We start from the raw sequence: 16605 nt of genomic DNA on the forward strand, positions 1-16605 counted from the left end.
CTTCGTAGCGGCTGAGCCATGTCGACCATGTTGCCGGGTTCGCGAAGTCGAACGATGCCGGTGGCTGAAGGTTGACGCCGTACAGTTTTGGCGGCTCGCCGGTCTCGAGGTCCATCGTGCTGCCGTGCTGCCGTTCCGTCGTGGTAAGGCCTAGGGCTGGGGGGCATTATTCCTACACTCCGAACTTCCTGTCACGCGATGTCATCCCACTTCTGACACCATGTCGCGTGGTTAGTGCCGCAGGGGCACGGGCACGTAGAGACTCACGCGTACACGCTGCTCGCTCGGACGAAAATGTAACCCAGACTTTATTGGGGCACGAACATATATATGATGCACGGCAGTAACAGGGGGCGCCACGCTCCAGTGGCGGCCTAATCAAAAGGCTGAATTGTGGCGACCTCTACAGCGCCATTTTTCACGCCTTTCACATGATAAGGGTGACACAACGAAATGAACAAGTAACAGAAAAACAGGGAGAGAAAGCCTTGTTATACATGTGCAAGAATTTCGCTCTGGCCTCTTGTCTGTGGTACAAACCTACCTCTTGTTAAGGCGTTTATTGACGGCGGGATTGACGGCAACGATGCACAACGACAGAGCGCAGACTCGCAGACTCTCACGAGCACGAGCACGAGGGGCGTGCTCTCCGAGAAGAGGCGAAGAGGGCGACCCACTAGAAGGCGCTGGAGAGGACGGCCCATTACAACGTTCCAATTCTTCTCTACAATTACCCCGGGTACGAAAAGGGAGCCGTCTGGCGACCTAGCAGCTGGTCACTACGAGCGGGTCATGGTAGGGCTTGAGGCGCTCCACGTTGACAATGTCGCGCCCTCGACGGCGCATGTCGGAAGATGGGTCGATGGGTTCGATCAGGTAGTTGACCGGGGATGTTCGCTCGACGACCCGGTAGGGGCCTTCGTATTTCGGCAGTACTTTTGACGAGAGACCAGTTGCAGTGGTAGGGACCGAGAGCCATACGAGTGCTCCAGGGAGGAACGTGGACTCAGAAGTGGTGGTGCCACCGCGAATGCTCTTCTGCCGCTCTTGTTCCTGCATTGTAAAAGTCTTGGCAAGCTCGCGACACTCTTCCGCAAGCTTGGCTGTGTCAGAAATCGGCGCACACTCAGTTGAATCCGGCTTGTATGGGAGTATCGTGTCGATGGTGTGCGACGGGTACCTTCCGTACAATAAGAAGAAGGGGGAAAACCCAGTTGTGCTTTGAGGGGCGGTATTATAGGCGTAGGTGACGAAGGGCAGAATGGCATCCCAATTTGTGTGATCGGCGACGACGTACATTGAGAGCATGTCGCCGAGCGTGCGGTTAAAGCGTTCGGTTAGGCCATTCGTCTGCGGGTGGTAAGCAGTAGTTTTGCGGTGAACAGCATGGCACTCTTTGACAATGGCTTCGACGACCTCCGACAAGAAGACACGGCCTCGATCGCTGAGAAGCTCCTGGGGTGGACCGTGACGCAGCATGAATCGGTGTAGCAGGAAGGAGGCAACATCGCGCGCTGTAGCCGCTGGGAGGGCTGCGGTTTCGGCGTATCGCGTTAGATGGTCGACGGCGACGATGGCCCAACGGTTACCAGCCGACGTCAGAGGAAGTGGTCCATATAAATCGATGCCCACGCGCCCAAACGGACGGTTAGGGCAAGGTAATGGTTGTAGATCGACTGGTGACACGTGCGTTGAAGGTTTTCGGCGTTCGCAATCGAGGCAGGAGCGGACGAATTTCTGCACGTAGCGGTACATCCCTCGCCAGAAGTATCGTCGAATGCGCTGGTAAGTTTTTGATACCCCAGAGTGCGCGCATTGCGGATCAGAGTGGAAGGACTCGCATATTTCAGCACGCAGACTTCGGGGTATCACAAGTAGCCACTGGCGGCCGTCGGCGTTGTAATTGCGTCGGTGCAGTAGGTCGTCACGAATGGCGAAATGGTGGGCTTGACGACGCAACGTGCGAGTGCTTGGTGTTGCCGACGGATCAGTGAGCAAGTCTATCAGCGAGGCGATCCACTTATCCTTGCGCTGCTCGGTAGCGATGGTGTGAACGTCGATGGAAGAAAGGGCGTTGTGAGACATTGAGCTGTGGGTGTTGTCGTCAGGCAAGGGGGAGCGCGAGAGTGCGTCGGCGTCAGCATGCTGGCGTCCGTTGCGGTACAGCACGCGGATATCGTAGTCCTGTAGGCGAAGTGCCCAGCGGGCGAGGCGGCCTGATGGATCCTTCAATGATGACAACCAGCAGAGGGCATGGTGGTCGGTGATGACATCAAATGGGCGACCATACAAATAAGGTCGGAACTTCGTAAGGGCCCAGATGATCGCTAGGCATTCCTTTTCGGTGACGGTGTAATTGGTCTCGGCTTTGGTGAGCGTACGACTTGCATACGCCACGACATATTCAGAGAACCCTGGTTTGCGCTGCGCAAGGACAGCGCCAAGGCCAACACCGCTGGCATCTTTGTGTACCTCTGTAGGGGCCGTAGGGTCGTAGTGGCGTAGTATGGGAGGCGACGTCAACAGACGACGGAGCTTCGCGAAAGCGTCGTCGCACTCTGACGACCATGAACTGAGGGACCCGTTACTTCCGAGGAGCTTCGTCAGCGGCGATATGACGGTCGCGAAGTTTCGAATGAAGCGCCGAAAGTAGGAACACAGTCCTACGAAACTGCGCAGTTCTTTGATGGACGTAGGTTTGGGGAACTCGGTCACGGCCCGAAGCTTGGCTGGATCGGGAAGAATACCGTCCTTGGACACGACGTAACCGAGTATTGTCAGCTGCCGTGCTGCAAATCGGCACTTCTTTAGATTCAGTTGTAGACCGGCGTCGCTCAAACGCGTCAAAACATGCCGCAGGCGTTGAAGATGTGTGGAGAAGTCCGGAGCGAAAACAACGACGTCGTCGAGGTAGCACAAGCATGTGTGCCATTTCAGGTTGCGCAGAACGGTATCCATCATGCGCTCAAAGGTGGCGGGCGCATTACACAGCCCAAACGGCATGACGTTGAATTCGTACAAGCCGTCGGGCGTGACAAAGGCGGTCTTCGGTCGAGCGTCATCAGCCATGGGTACTTGCCAGTACCCTGAGCGCAAATCGAGAGATGAAAAGAATTCTGCTCCTTGCAGGCTGTCAATCGCGTCGTCTATTCGCGGTAGTGGATACACGTCCTTACGAGTGATCTTGTTGAGTCGTCGGTAGTCTACACAGAACCGCACAGAACCGTCCTTCTTCGCAACAAGTACGACAGGAGACGCCCAGGGGCTGTTAGATGGTCGAATAACGCGAATAACGTCAATAAACGCCTTAACAAAGTGGTGGAGAGTGCTGTACCGTCACCGCAACTTCAGTCTCCATTCGATGCCCCTGGAGCTTCGATCCCGTACCGTGCCATCTACCATGCCGCAAGACGCCGCTCAGCAAACGCCGCCTCCTGCTCCAACCGCTTGTCCCGGTGTACCCCGCACCTCCACCACTTTGTTAAGGCGTTTATTGACGGCGGGATTGACGGCGACGATGCACAACGACAGAGCGCAGACTCGCAGACTCTCACGAGCACGAGCACGAGGGGCGTGCTCTCCGAGAAGAGGCGAAGAGGGCGACCCACTAGAAGGCGCTGGAGAGGACGGCCCATTACAACGTTCCAATTCTTCTCTACACTCTGAATGAATTGTCACTCCTACTTTGCATGAAGAAAGTTGATGAACAGTTTTTGAAGGCACTTTTGTTTACGGTATCAACTACAATTACGGTAGAACACTGTAGCGCTAGTCCAGGACTGGAGCGCTAGTCCCATTTCATCTGCCTCGTCCTTGTAGTCTTCGCACTGTTTTTTACTATGAACACTGTAGTGTAGCCAGAAATTATTTTAGAGAGAAAGGGGCAGGGGGGTTCTACCATATTTATGTATGTTTGTACATGTATTTGTAAGTGTACGTGTATATATACACATGCAAAATCTAAAAATTAAGGGGGGGGCAGGTGGCTACAAGCTAGCTACTGTACTCAGAATGGCCCTTACACTATCGTGCCAGAAGGGAGGACACTTTGGAGTCTCGGTAGTTCATCGTACTTCAGAAACCACAGTGGTGGTCCAGCCAGTTTATGATTTGGAGCAATTTTTGGAGCAAGAAAAAGCCTGTTTTGGAGCACATTTGGAGGAGGAGGAGGCTCATTGTTTGGAGCAGGTTTGGAGCAGGCAAAACAGAATTTAGCATCACTTGGAGCCGAACATGTCTATATTTGCGGTGAATATTTTTATTAGTGTGCATACAGGAAATGCTGCTGCGATGTAGACAAGGAGACAAGGCCAACAGCCAGAGAGCAGCCATTAATCAGGTTCTTAGCATGAAAGTGTGTCAAATTCTGGCTTCACTGCGCCGCACAAGATGTGCGTTGAAGTGAAGCATCAGTGACAAGGCAAGCATGGCACATACGGTTTTTGCAAGTGACAGGTATTATAAGATCATTCCAAAAAGAAAAAAAAATCCTAACCAGAAAACCAGAAGTCTAACAATTAAAGAAATAAGACTAACTCGCTGCAATGAAAACACACTGTTTGAAATTGCCTGTGTAGACACTGCATTCAACAATCGCCAGAACTCACTAGTCATGATGCTCCGTCGTACTCAATAATTATTAGAGGTGTGAGCACTGAGCAACATTTTCCTTTTACTTTTAAGGACTTTGGGTTGAGCACTTACTTCAGGTTCTCCAAAAACTTCTGGTTCTAAAAAATAAAAGCGGTACAAGGCAAACTTATATGAAGGGGCAGGGTCAATGATCATTCCAAGCATGAAAGGGGGGGGGGGTGGCATGATCTTCTTCAAGGCAGCCATGAGGAAGACAAGTCCATTTGTCGAAACATTGGCTTTAGTGACACCCCGTGTTCGTGAATTTTTTTACTTAATATGCTGTCAAGGTACGATTGGTGGGTGTGAGTCCCCATGCTCCTCACACGGTTGGCGAATAACTATGGCGTCCAGCTAAGAGGCCAGATGACAAAACACAACCGACTGTTTAGGTGAGAGGAGTGCCACCGGTTATTTTTTTTGGTGGGGGGGGGGGGGGGGGTGAGAGAGAGAGAACACCCCTCCCTCACGATCACCACCACTTCGATCCGCAGTTGACCGGGGTACTGAGAGTGGGTCCAGGAAGCATGTTTTAGGGTTAAGCAAGTGCGGAGGAATAATGCAACTACATCTGGTCTGCTTTTTTAATTTAGAGTTTTGCATTGCAGTTTGGGCTTAAAAGGACCGACAACTGCCCAGAACATGAAATGAGATGACTCCACGGATGGAAAGATTATCCGTCGCATTGACTCAAACCAACCCTGTTTCTTTCGTGAGAGATGGATTTATATTTTTATTTCTGAATTGAAAGTCCCGAAAAATGACCTGTGGCGCCTCTGGCGGCAAAAACATGAACGATGCAATGAACCCACCCACGTGACCATTGACTGCTGTTGCTTTCTGTATATTGCTCCCAAGCGTAGTTTTCAACAAGCAGGAGGAAATCAGTTGGAAAGATTTGCAAGCTGGGGAAGCTTCTTTCACTTTTTGTCGAGTGACGACAACACTGATTGCTCTAATGGAGTTTAGGACACGTGAGGCCACTTGTTCTTGATTTGTGGCTGACCGCATGGAACAATTTCTAGATGCGCTGGCTTGCCACCGCATTACGTCAGTTTCACAATCAAGAAGCACGACGAGCACTTGGACGTGTGCAATCAGCAGTAGCACCACATCACGCCAGACACACTCTACGCATTTAGGCTTAGCTTTACGAGAGGCATACCGAAAAATGTTGCACAGAAGAATAACGATCTTTTATTTTATTTATTTGTTATTATTATTTTTTTGATAATGATCAAACTTCTTCACGGCCGAATTTTCATGTGCGTGAAGACACCGTTTACAGCGCGCAGCGCCGATAGCTGTTGCGTTTGGCAGCAGTGGCTACACTGAGGTATGCGGAGTGACTCGCGAACGAAGAAAAAAACACTACACTCTTCGAAGTGTTATCGCCAGTTCCCTATCAAATAAGAGAAACTATCGACGGCACACTAAACTTTCAACAACAGAGACACACGCGGCGGCACAGACTTTGGTTGGGCTGAATATAATGACAAAAAGTGCATCGCTGGAATGCTGTGAGTAGAGGGCATCGGCGACATTATGGAAAAGATCTAGCGGTGTCTGTTGCGACCAAGAATATTTTGGGCCATAAATGGTTCGATGCCGTGTAAACGGGTGGACTAGTGAACTTTGGAGCAGGTGGCACAAGCTGTACTCGAATGTGCGCAGGGATATGGGATTGTAGCAAAATGGCGCAATGGGCGCAGTTGGACCACCACTGGAAACCATAGAGCACTAACGAACAAAAGACAAGATGAAGACAGGACAAGTGCTTACTTTCAACTAAGGCTTTATTGCAGATCCTGAGCATATATAAACATGCATCTGAAACTGCAAGATGAAATAAAAGAAGGTAAATGGACAGTCGACATGCTGACGCATTCATTTCCTGCCCTAGCTATCTCAGATGACCCTACAATTTCTCTAGCATATTTGTTGCAATGGCAATACAGAACAACTGTCTGATTAAAAAGAGAAAGACACTGTGGTTTTGCGTCACATTTCTTACAATGGGCAGCAAGATGTTCATCTATGGCCGTATTCCTGATTTTATTGTTGTGCTCGATCAGACGCATGTTGAGGCATCTGCTGGTCTAGCATACATAATGCCTTCCACATGAAAGTGGAATTTTGTAAACAACGCTTCTTGTGCACGGGATGTAAGCATTTTTGTGTCTGATAGAGCAAACAGGGTTCCGCTTCCTTGTCAGGCAGCTCAACTTACACAATCTCAAAAATTTATTTGGCGCTGTGAACACAACATTGACGCCAGACTGCTGCCAACGAATCTATTCGTCACATGGTCTATTCGTCACATGCCTTGCCTTTTGTGAAGGAAGTGCTGGATGTCACTGACATTTTGTGCATGTTTTTATCTTGCTAGATGAAGATAGAACAGCGTTGTGTTCCTCGATGTCTCACAATTGTTCGGTTGGCCATCTTTCGTTAACAAGCAACAAAGCAAAATAAAAACTTGAATGACACTTGAGCGTCACCATCAAGAGTAGTACGCGATAGCGTAAACATGCCCTGTTCGCATCACCTTTTCAATTACCAGCCAAGCTTCACTTCACTATGGACACCGGGCCACAAGGAAAGGGACGTCTGTGGGTGTAACATTGGCCATTTCAAACTATCCTAGAATGCCTACTGTTTGTACAGTTGCGAAGTGCCCACTACGCCATACAGTTGAACCCCTTTACAAGCGAGAACAATGTAAGAGACAAATGGGTATAACAGACACCAGTGTGCCTGCATCAAAATAGGGGTTGGTCAGAAAATGAGAACATGATACCCTGCTTATAAGAGACACCTCATGTAAGAGACAAGAAATGCTCCCCAGTGCACATCTCTTAAAAAGGGGTTCCACTGCAATTCTTCCTTTTGCGAATTGGCGAAATACCCAATACACCTCCGTAACGCAACTCACACACTTGCATAGCTGCACACTTTGTTGATGCTGTTGCTGATAATGATAACTATGCCCATGCGCTTTGTAATTGATGGGCCTTTAAACCAGCCACACGTTGTACAATTCCCATCTTTTGACGCCTGGTGTGTTTCTATGCTTCTGCCACGTAATATTACATGCACTAAGGAGACTCTTTGCGCAACATGATATTCGTATAAGGCGTTTTCCGAAAGTTTCAAGCCCTGGTGTGGCTCTGTGGTGGAACACTTGCTTGCCCTGCAGTCCTGGGTCTTATAATGGCTTACAACCAACTCAGGTAGGGTTTTGAGTGCAATCTCGGTGATACGAATCTCAAGCAGGAGCGAAAATATTCGTATCGCCCACAGTTTCGTATCATCAAAAAACTAGCAAAATCGGTTTTCAAACGACGATATATGCACAAAACATCAATTTCCATCAAAAGAATTTGCATATGTCCTTCTGGGACGCACGTGAACGAACCAATGAGGAACGATGCGGTTAGTTGCCGCGAAAGCGCTCGTCAAAGCTTCACTTGAGGCCAACTGAAAACTAAGTCCCTAAGTCTGCTCTGCCATCGTCATATGCGAAGATAGACAGGAACGCCGAAACACTTCGTGCCTTCTTGACAACTTTATTGACTTTTATCTATCACTGCGTTAGCCACATACCTTCGGAGCTCGTAGTCCCTATCGATGATCGCGTCGCAGCTACGGTAATATTGTGCACAGCGGTTGAGGCAAACGGTGGTTTTGTACTCAATCCGCGTGCGCTGGCAGTGCACGTGCCTTTAAAACTAAGTCGTTTGTTGCTATCTGTGATCGCATCTGCTGCAGTTTTGTCCGCACCGTTTGCGGAAAGCAGCATCGCTTTGTCTGGGTGAGTGTTGCGGACGCGCATGTACTCTCGGAGTTCTGTCAGTTTCGTTGTCGCCATACATGATCAGGTCAAGAGCGACCGCGGTTTCGTCCAAAGCGGTTGTGGCAAACGATAACCACAGTTCTGACAGTGTTTGCGCTGGCCGCGCGCATACAGTAATACCTCGTTAACTCGAAGTAGTAAAAACCAGAAAAAATTTCGAGATAAGCAGATTTTCGAGATAAGCAAAGTTGGGCAAATTCCATTGAGAAGTTCAGTTCTATCTAGAAACGTTATCCCTACTGACCAGTTTCTTAACAGGAGCGCCAAACTGGCTCTTTGTAAAGGTTTTGAAGAAAAAGAATGACATACCAGCGCTATTAACCAGCTGTGTTTTTCGGCACTGCCTTTTTATTTAGTGCAGAGATACCGACTAAGGCTGGTCTGCCTCTCAGTAACACTTGCACCTAGCAAAGCTTTCTCGAGTTGCTTAACACATCGCATGTGCCGATCATCCGCGCCGCTGCACTCAAATTTATTTCGCATCAAGCGAAGCATGTTTCTTGTTTCGGCGGATGTCGTCACCCCTCGAGTAGCTGCGTCGACGCTGCCGCGATCACTGTGCGTGACGCCACGTTGTTTGGCTTAAGAAAATGGTCAAACCAGCCGATGTTGCAGGCTAGGTCAGTTTAGCCCACCGCTAAGTCCAGAGAATCGGCCTTATCTGTCGATGTGACTGGAAGGGGCTCCTCTCGCACGATGCCACACATTCAGCGCCGTTTTGACGTCCGGAAACTTCGAGCCTCGAATCCGTTTCTTTGATTAGGGCTACTTTTATTTGCAGCATCAGTGACTTGCTTTGCTTTGGTGGCGTTATCCTCACCATATCGCACGGCCGACGAAAAAATCTGCGCGACGTGCCTTGCGTAAATAAAATGCTGAAATCTCATCTCTGACGGTCATGGAGCATGCTGACGGTAAACAAAACGTGTACGACCCGAGCTATTTTGCAGGGCCTGCTTATGTGCACGTCTATAGCGTCACATGACAAGACACAGGGTTGCTCGACAAAGTTGGTATGCCGCTAGGTTTCGACTTTACTTTCGGGAACAGTGTCCACTTCGTCGTAAACGTGGCAGCCTCGCGCGAACCTTGTGAAACGTATGACATTTGGCCACTAGTATTTTGTGAAACGGTTCGGCGGCGAAGTTTCGGTTCCATTATCAGTCGAGATTTCGAGATAACCGAAAGCGGGCACGGAAATACTTCGAGATAAAGGGCAATAAATACATTGCACCTATGGGAAATTGTTCGGTACCACGGAAAACTTCGACTTAGCCGATTTTTCGAGATATGCGAGTTCGAGTTAACGAGGTATTACTGTACTTCTGAAGCTTCCAGCACACTGCTCTCGGACATTGATCGATGGATTGGCACCAAAGTTCGTATCGCCCACCGCGACGTGGAAAAGTGTTCGGAACATCCAAATTTTGGCCCATTGGACACAGTGGAAATCAGCAGACTTCGCATCACCGAGATTCTACTGTACATTTACATCAACGCCTCCTAATCTGGTTTACTTAAATGCAATGGGTTCGCGAAAAGCCCGAATCGGATTGGGTTGAATTTTTGACAATCCGGCCAGATCACACACAGAAATTCAGATTTCCGGGAAATTTTCCTGCCAACCATACACACCTAAGAAATGGTCGGAATCCGGGAGTCTCCCGGAAAATCCGGGAAACTTGGCAGGTATGCTATTGCATCAGTACAGTAAAAGCTCATTAATTCAACCCCTGTTAATACAGAAAATCGGATGATCCGGACATGTTATCCGGTCCCGGCAAGCTTATGCATTGTTTAATGGCATCAAACTCTCGTTAATTCGGCCATATTCTGCCGCAACCCGGTCAATACGAACCATCCTCAGAACCCGCCAAGCACGAAGTGCCACAAATGTACGACACAAAGGACCGAAAGCAGCATTCGCGAACAACTGAAATGGCCACAATTGCATTGTTGGTGACCAAGCCTTCAGTGAATACGACAAACTGGTTTCGTTTTCGATTTCACTCGGCACTCGCGAACTGCATAAGCTCTATCTGTGATCACGTCAATAGCAACTGGGGTCAAAGTGGCGACAAGCAATAGTTTCGTTTTTGCCGCGTGCCTTCAGAACTGTGTAATCGCCATCCATGATGATGCATAAGCGAGCCAGGTTTATTCAGAAGTCGATGTGGTGGTCAGCAGTTTTGTTTCGACTCTGAGCGTAAGCCGCACACGTGCCTTCAGAACTGCATGGTCATTATGATCGTGTCTTTAGCGATCACGTTTTTGTCAGCAGCTGATGCGGGGGCACTCAGTAGCTTCGTTCTGACTTCACGCAATGCGCGTGCAATGTCACAAAACTCAAACATGGTGGAAGCTGTTGAAGATGAAGACCTTCAACCGCGGTCTGCATGCTGACTTAAAACTCACTTGCGACATTGCGATGGACGAACGATTATTTGACGGCCATTTTTCTGGCGAAAAAATTATCGTCATGTGCACGTGGTGGTTGGTGTTGGTGGTGGCAGTACATGATAAGCGATGGGCAGAGAGCATGTTTCGGCTTAAGACACAGGGGTCTTGAGCTGCAGCCACGTTGTGAACGAAGTCGCGAATGACAAAAATTGCGGCTTTCACACTCCTCTTATGCAAAATAAGTACTGGACTTAAGTGTTTATCATGAAAGTGAAAATGCATTGATGTAACAGACCCTTCTTTATTGCTTTCTTGATACTATCAATAATTCAGCATTCAGTTATAGTTCAGACATTTTTTTCTGGTCCTGTGAAATCCACATTAGTGAGCTTTTACTGTACAGTTGCTTGCTGCTAAATAAATTTGTTTCAGGTGAGGTTTACCTCCAGTTCCCCATTTGTTTAATTTGATCATTTCTTTTCCGGATTTTTATGCTGAAATTGCATATAACTGAAACCTATTTGTAACTAAAATTTTCGGACATTTGTCAATTTCATTATATCTATGTTTAACTGTACATACTTCACAAAATCGCTCTGGACTGCTTGTCAAGATTGGGAGAATAAGGTAAGTTACACTTACCGCTGCCAGCATTGATGCATTGGTGCCAGTGACTCTGATCTGCTGCGCAGGGGTTGGCGGACGTGCAGGTGATGTGCCACTTGAAGCCACAGTCGAGATGGTAGTGTTTGGTGCACGTGCGACTGTCACACTCGGAGCCCGAGAGGCAACAGAAGACGGTGCTGTAACGGTGGTAGGTATTGTCTTGATGCCAGGGGATCCAGGTGTCTGGACCTGTGGCTTCAAGGGTGGCATCCGTACGCAGACACCAACAGACCTCTGCACATCACAACACAATGTTTTCATTATACATCCGCAAATAAAAGAACACATGCAAATATTGTCCCGCAGTCGTGACGGTGGAGAAGGAAGCAGTCGGGCTGTTAATGACTCTTTATTGGGCGCACTTGTGCCCAGGAAATGAAAATCCAAAGCAATACACGCTGTACACTGATAGCGGCAATCACTGTCGTTGGATATTGGCAATCTGATCAGCTGTAAGGTGGCATTTATACACGTGGCATCCCTTATTCCAGCATTATTACTGATGGCCGTTTTAGTTCCAGAATGATGGCCAGTGTTCGCATTGTGAATGTAATCTAATCAGAAGAGTCTAAAATAGCTGGAAAGGTTCCCAGACATTCCAGCTCGGCCTGCACAAGGCAGTGTTTACAACTGTAACGGGCCAGTTACATAATGAAAAGAAGCGCGCATGGCAATATTTAGTGAGCACGACGTGAACATGCCTGTGACGTAAGAAATTCTTCTGGGAGCACACTTGCCATGCATGTTGCAGATTGCAGATGCCGTCCTTTGTTTGATCAGTGCCAAGTGATGAGACACGCACTTCGGGAAGCTTTCGAAACTCACTAAAGAAATCAAAATTGCGTCAATTCTGCCTCTCTTGTTACACGGAAAGAAATATTTTCTCAGGTGCTGAGTGTGAGTGTGCTAGTGATAGAACTGGTGATCGGGGCGTGTCGGTTTGCTGGTTCTGTGACTTCACATATGTGTTCCTACTTCTTGCTTTTAAAGGGCCAGTAAACAGGCTCAGACTTTTTTTTTCACCCCCCAAACAAGCTCGCCAATTCGTACAGTAGACCGCAGCGATCACATTTTCCGAAGATTACAGCGCTGCGCAGACCCTCCTTTTCGAAAAACAATTCCCGCGCCTCTTTCCTTCGCCTGACCAATCGCTCTCGTACGCGCAGTGACGCAAACTTGCCCATGGGCAACTTGACGTACCACTGAGCTCGTCGACTGGTCTAAACCAGGTCTCAACAAACAGTTGTCAAGTTAACGTCAGTTCCTGTTCCCACCCACCGCTACGAAACTGTGCCTTGTTCCTTGGCCCTGCGGTGATGCGGTTTTGGCCACGCAGTCACGGCAACGCCCGCCCTGTCGTGTGTTTCTTCGTTTTGTGTATGTGCTCTTTCGCGGCTAAAATATTTCGCTAAAGTGCATAGCACCTGCACGCACTTTGCCTTCGACATGAGGCGAAGCATTGTTCAGTTGTCGGCTGCAAATTTAGCGGAGAGAGGGGAATCTCCGGTAGCTCGGACGGGTCGCGCTTGCTTGCGCTGCAAGCGGGGTTCTCCACGCTTTTCTCTCACGCCCCTTCGACATCTTGGAAAGCAAGCACGCATTCCTGCTGCACTGTGAACTGTCACAAAGGTTTAAAAATACTGAAGAGCTGAAAACTGCCCGTCAAGTTACAGAGCACGTGCGACAATGCAAGCAATAGACAACCAGGAGCCACAGCAAGCGGAAGTGCATTGCGACTGATAGAGCTCGCTGATGATGTCAATTGCTGACTTCATGTCACGGTGCCAAAGTGGGAGGAGTCACGACAACGGGCTACGCCTTCCCCTCCCAGTGGTGGAGAAGGGTGGCGAGGCCGCGCGAAAATTTGAGACCCGCTGAAACAGATGTTCTAACCCCTGTAACCCCTGTAATTCTTGCGGCAACATGTTCACATAGCAAAGGTGCGCATATTTTTCTTCATTACAATTTTTGGACCTCGGGGTTGTTTACTGGCCCTTTAAAGCAATAATGAATTCAGCTGTTAGTCAGCACTGTGTCTGCATGCTACGTTTGTGTCTGCGTGTAATTAAAGGGCCCTTGAACCATTGAGAGGTTGAAATTTAGTTGTGTTGATGTTGAGCACATTTCTACAACAAACACACAGCAGTGAGAATTTTTCGAAATGGAGCTATAATAGCGAAGTTATATGTGCCTGATCGAAATGTGGCCCTTGCTCGTTTTGCAATTTCCTTCGTTACATTCCATTTGTTGATTCGTCTCTCCTCCTGGCCAAGAGTTCCTCCTCGCACAGCGAGTAGGAAAAGCAGAGAGTGCATATATCTGCAGGCAGGCAAACAGGTTCTTGCTGCTGTTGACATGACCAGATTCTCCTGGTGACATCACGACCAACGCTAGGGATGCCAAAAGGCGTGCATAGGAGCGCAGGATTAAAAAAAAATTATCATTACTTTTGCTATAGCAATTACATTCGATGGGTTTTTGCCGTCGCCGGTGCCGTCATGTCCCGTATATGTATATGTATCTATATATACATAAAAGCCACAAATAAAAACGAGTTGGAAGAAAAATTCTTCGAAGCGTCTGACTGGGGATTCGAACCTGCGACCCGTCACTCCACAGCGCACTGCCTTAGACAATTGTGCCATGTGCCATTCGTTCTCCAGGATGCTAACCGCAGAATACAAGCGCACGTGGCGTTGGGTGAAACGCACGGGACACCACATGCGGCGAAATTAAAATTAGGTGAGACGCGGGCTACGCAGCACATTGCCCGCACTGCATTTGTGTCGTATTGCTGGCGACCCCAGCTAGTTTTCGATTTTTGGGTTGTAACACCACACCACTCGTGGCCAGTCGGCCAGGGAAAAAGAATGGCCCGTGACTTGTGGTGGCACGAGCTCGTGGGAACGCTTTGGCTCTTGTAAGCTTATGCCACAGGAGGAAAGAAAAGAGATGGCTGAACCAGAATCACAGCATAAAGTATGTTGCATTGTCACCAGAATTGACACCAGCAGGGAACGCGAGCCGTGTGCCCCTGCCAAGCATAGTCTTTATTTGCTTCTCTTGGTTCTCCGGTTTTGTTCGCCGCCCAAAGGACGGTGCTACAGGGTCTTGGCACAACACGAGCACAAGAGTGCGAGAGTGGCTTGTGTTCTGCACATGCACCCTGGCGGCACACAAATTTCTTGGGTCCCCTAGCTTCTTGGGTCCCCAATTCTAAAACTCTCTAGTGTTCCACCAGAGTTGGGATGTGCACCTCCGACTTGTACTTTGACACACAGGGCGTGGTCACCCATGCTCGCATGCTTATCTTATGAGGGAGAGTTTTGTATCTTATGTGCTTTCACCACAAAGTTTGCGTTGAAGCTATAGCGCTCGTATGTCCGCATCAAGGTAAATAAATTATTAGATACTGTTTCCGAGCTTTTTCAATTTTTTGTCTACAAAATTACGATGTAAGTTTTAAGTTTCTTCAATGCTTCAGGATCTTTGTTCTTGACAAGCCTACTGAACATTGTATGTTTTCTCCTGGATTTTTGTGGCTAAATCGGAGTTATCCATGGTTTACAGAATTACAGTTTATGCAGTGATGGAAGCGACATTTTGTTTTTTGGAGCACACTCTGGAGCAGAAAAAATGCCAGTTTGGAGCGGCTATTGACATTTTCGGAGCAGATGGCAAAATATTCCAAACGACTCCTGGAGTTTAAAGCATTATTTAAGCATCCTATAAGTATTATTACTTATTATTAAAGATACTGCACATAAAATTATCACTGCAAATTGCAACAAACAAATAATTAAGCAGATGGGTGGTCACTTAACACTAAGTAAGATGAGCTATATATTTAAAATATCAGGTACTTATGACAAAAATGATATAAAACTGATGAAGCTGAGCCCCAAATTATAAAAGAAACTAGAATCACATAGAGCAGTTTATAATCGGTAACAGAGCAAAGAAATCTGTTATTTTCATATTCACCAAAATAGCCTGCATTTAAAATTTCAAAAAAAAAAGGAAAAAATGCAAGAAACCAAGTTCGGATAGGTTGAAAAAACAGCCTTGCCATTTCTTGTGGCAAAAATAAGGTCGGAAATGACAAAGTGATAAATGCGATCAGTCACACATCACAGTCCTCCCACCAGCAGTTAGTAATCAGTAAGATATCGAACTAATCTCACACACATTTTACCAAAATAGTCTGCCTGTCATGTACAGCTACATACAGGTAAATCGGAGACATATCAACAATGCCATTACTTGTGGCATTGTCGATATGCTAGTATGGAGCTGGTATAGAAACTCCATACTAACATACTATAGTACATACTATACTCGAGGACATCTTTTCTTGGCAATGAAGAAAAGGCTACGAGGGCGAAGCTACTGCACATTACTGCTCCGCGAAGTAGTCCGGTTTGGCGCACGTTTCGAATTTAGTTTCAGTTTGTGAACCTTCCTTATCTCTTGTGACGGCTGTTGGATTATTCGAGCAGCCATGGTCGAATAATAACGTTGCATACTATTTGCTTCGTCTGCTTAGACAGCCATTTGTTAGTGAAATTCGTCACAAGTTCCTTCAGCGAGTCATCCAAAAAGCTGGAGGGCGACGAGCGCTCACCTGAAGACGGAAGGCACCATTTTGACTGTGAGGAGCACGTAAAAGTTGCGACGTTTTCACATGTGCAAAAATGTGAAATGACACTGCATATAGTATAACAAATATAAACTTTATATCTCCTTGGCTCATGCTGCGCCTCTTTTCAAACAGTGTCCCATAGAAAATAGAGCAATGTTTTGCTTAATTCTCACGCAGAAAACACGTACGCAATTGTGGGCCTTTTCTCTTCAGCGGTAGCACACGTATAGTTCGGCTCTGCAGCCTTCTCTTCATTGCCAAGAAAAATGTCCGCAAGATATAGAATGATAGTAGACAGCTTGTTTTTTGTTACGTTTAGGCTCGCTGGATGATCAAGTGCTTAAAGTTCATTGTTTTCAGTTTCCCAACGCCACTTCGGAGCAGGTCTGGAGCAGTTACTAACAAAAAT

General features: G+C 47.7%; 1 protein-coding gene across 1 annotated transcript in view; it reads right to left on the minus strand.

Moving 5' to 3' along the window:
• The window catches only part of LOC119399228 (uncharacterized), a 249351-nt gene that overhangs the window by 176993 nt on the left and 55753 nt on the right, over nucleotides 1-16605 (minus strand). The window contains 1 exon segment of the mRNA XM_049417583.1: nucleotides 11531-11788. Within this exon segment, the coding sequence (XP_049273540.1) occupies nucleotides 11531-11788 (258 nt within the window).

Source organism: Rhipicephalus sanguineus, chromosome 7 (assembly GCF_013339695.2).
Source record: "Rhipicephalus sanguineus isolate Rsan-2018 chromosome 7, BIME_Rsan_1.4, whole genome shotgun sequence".
Lineage (NCBI taxonomy): Eukaryota > Metazoa > Arthropoda > Arachnida > Ixodida > Ixodidae > Rhipicephalus > Rhipicephalus sanguineus.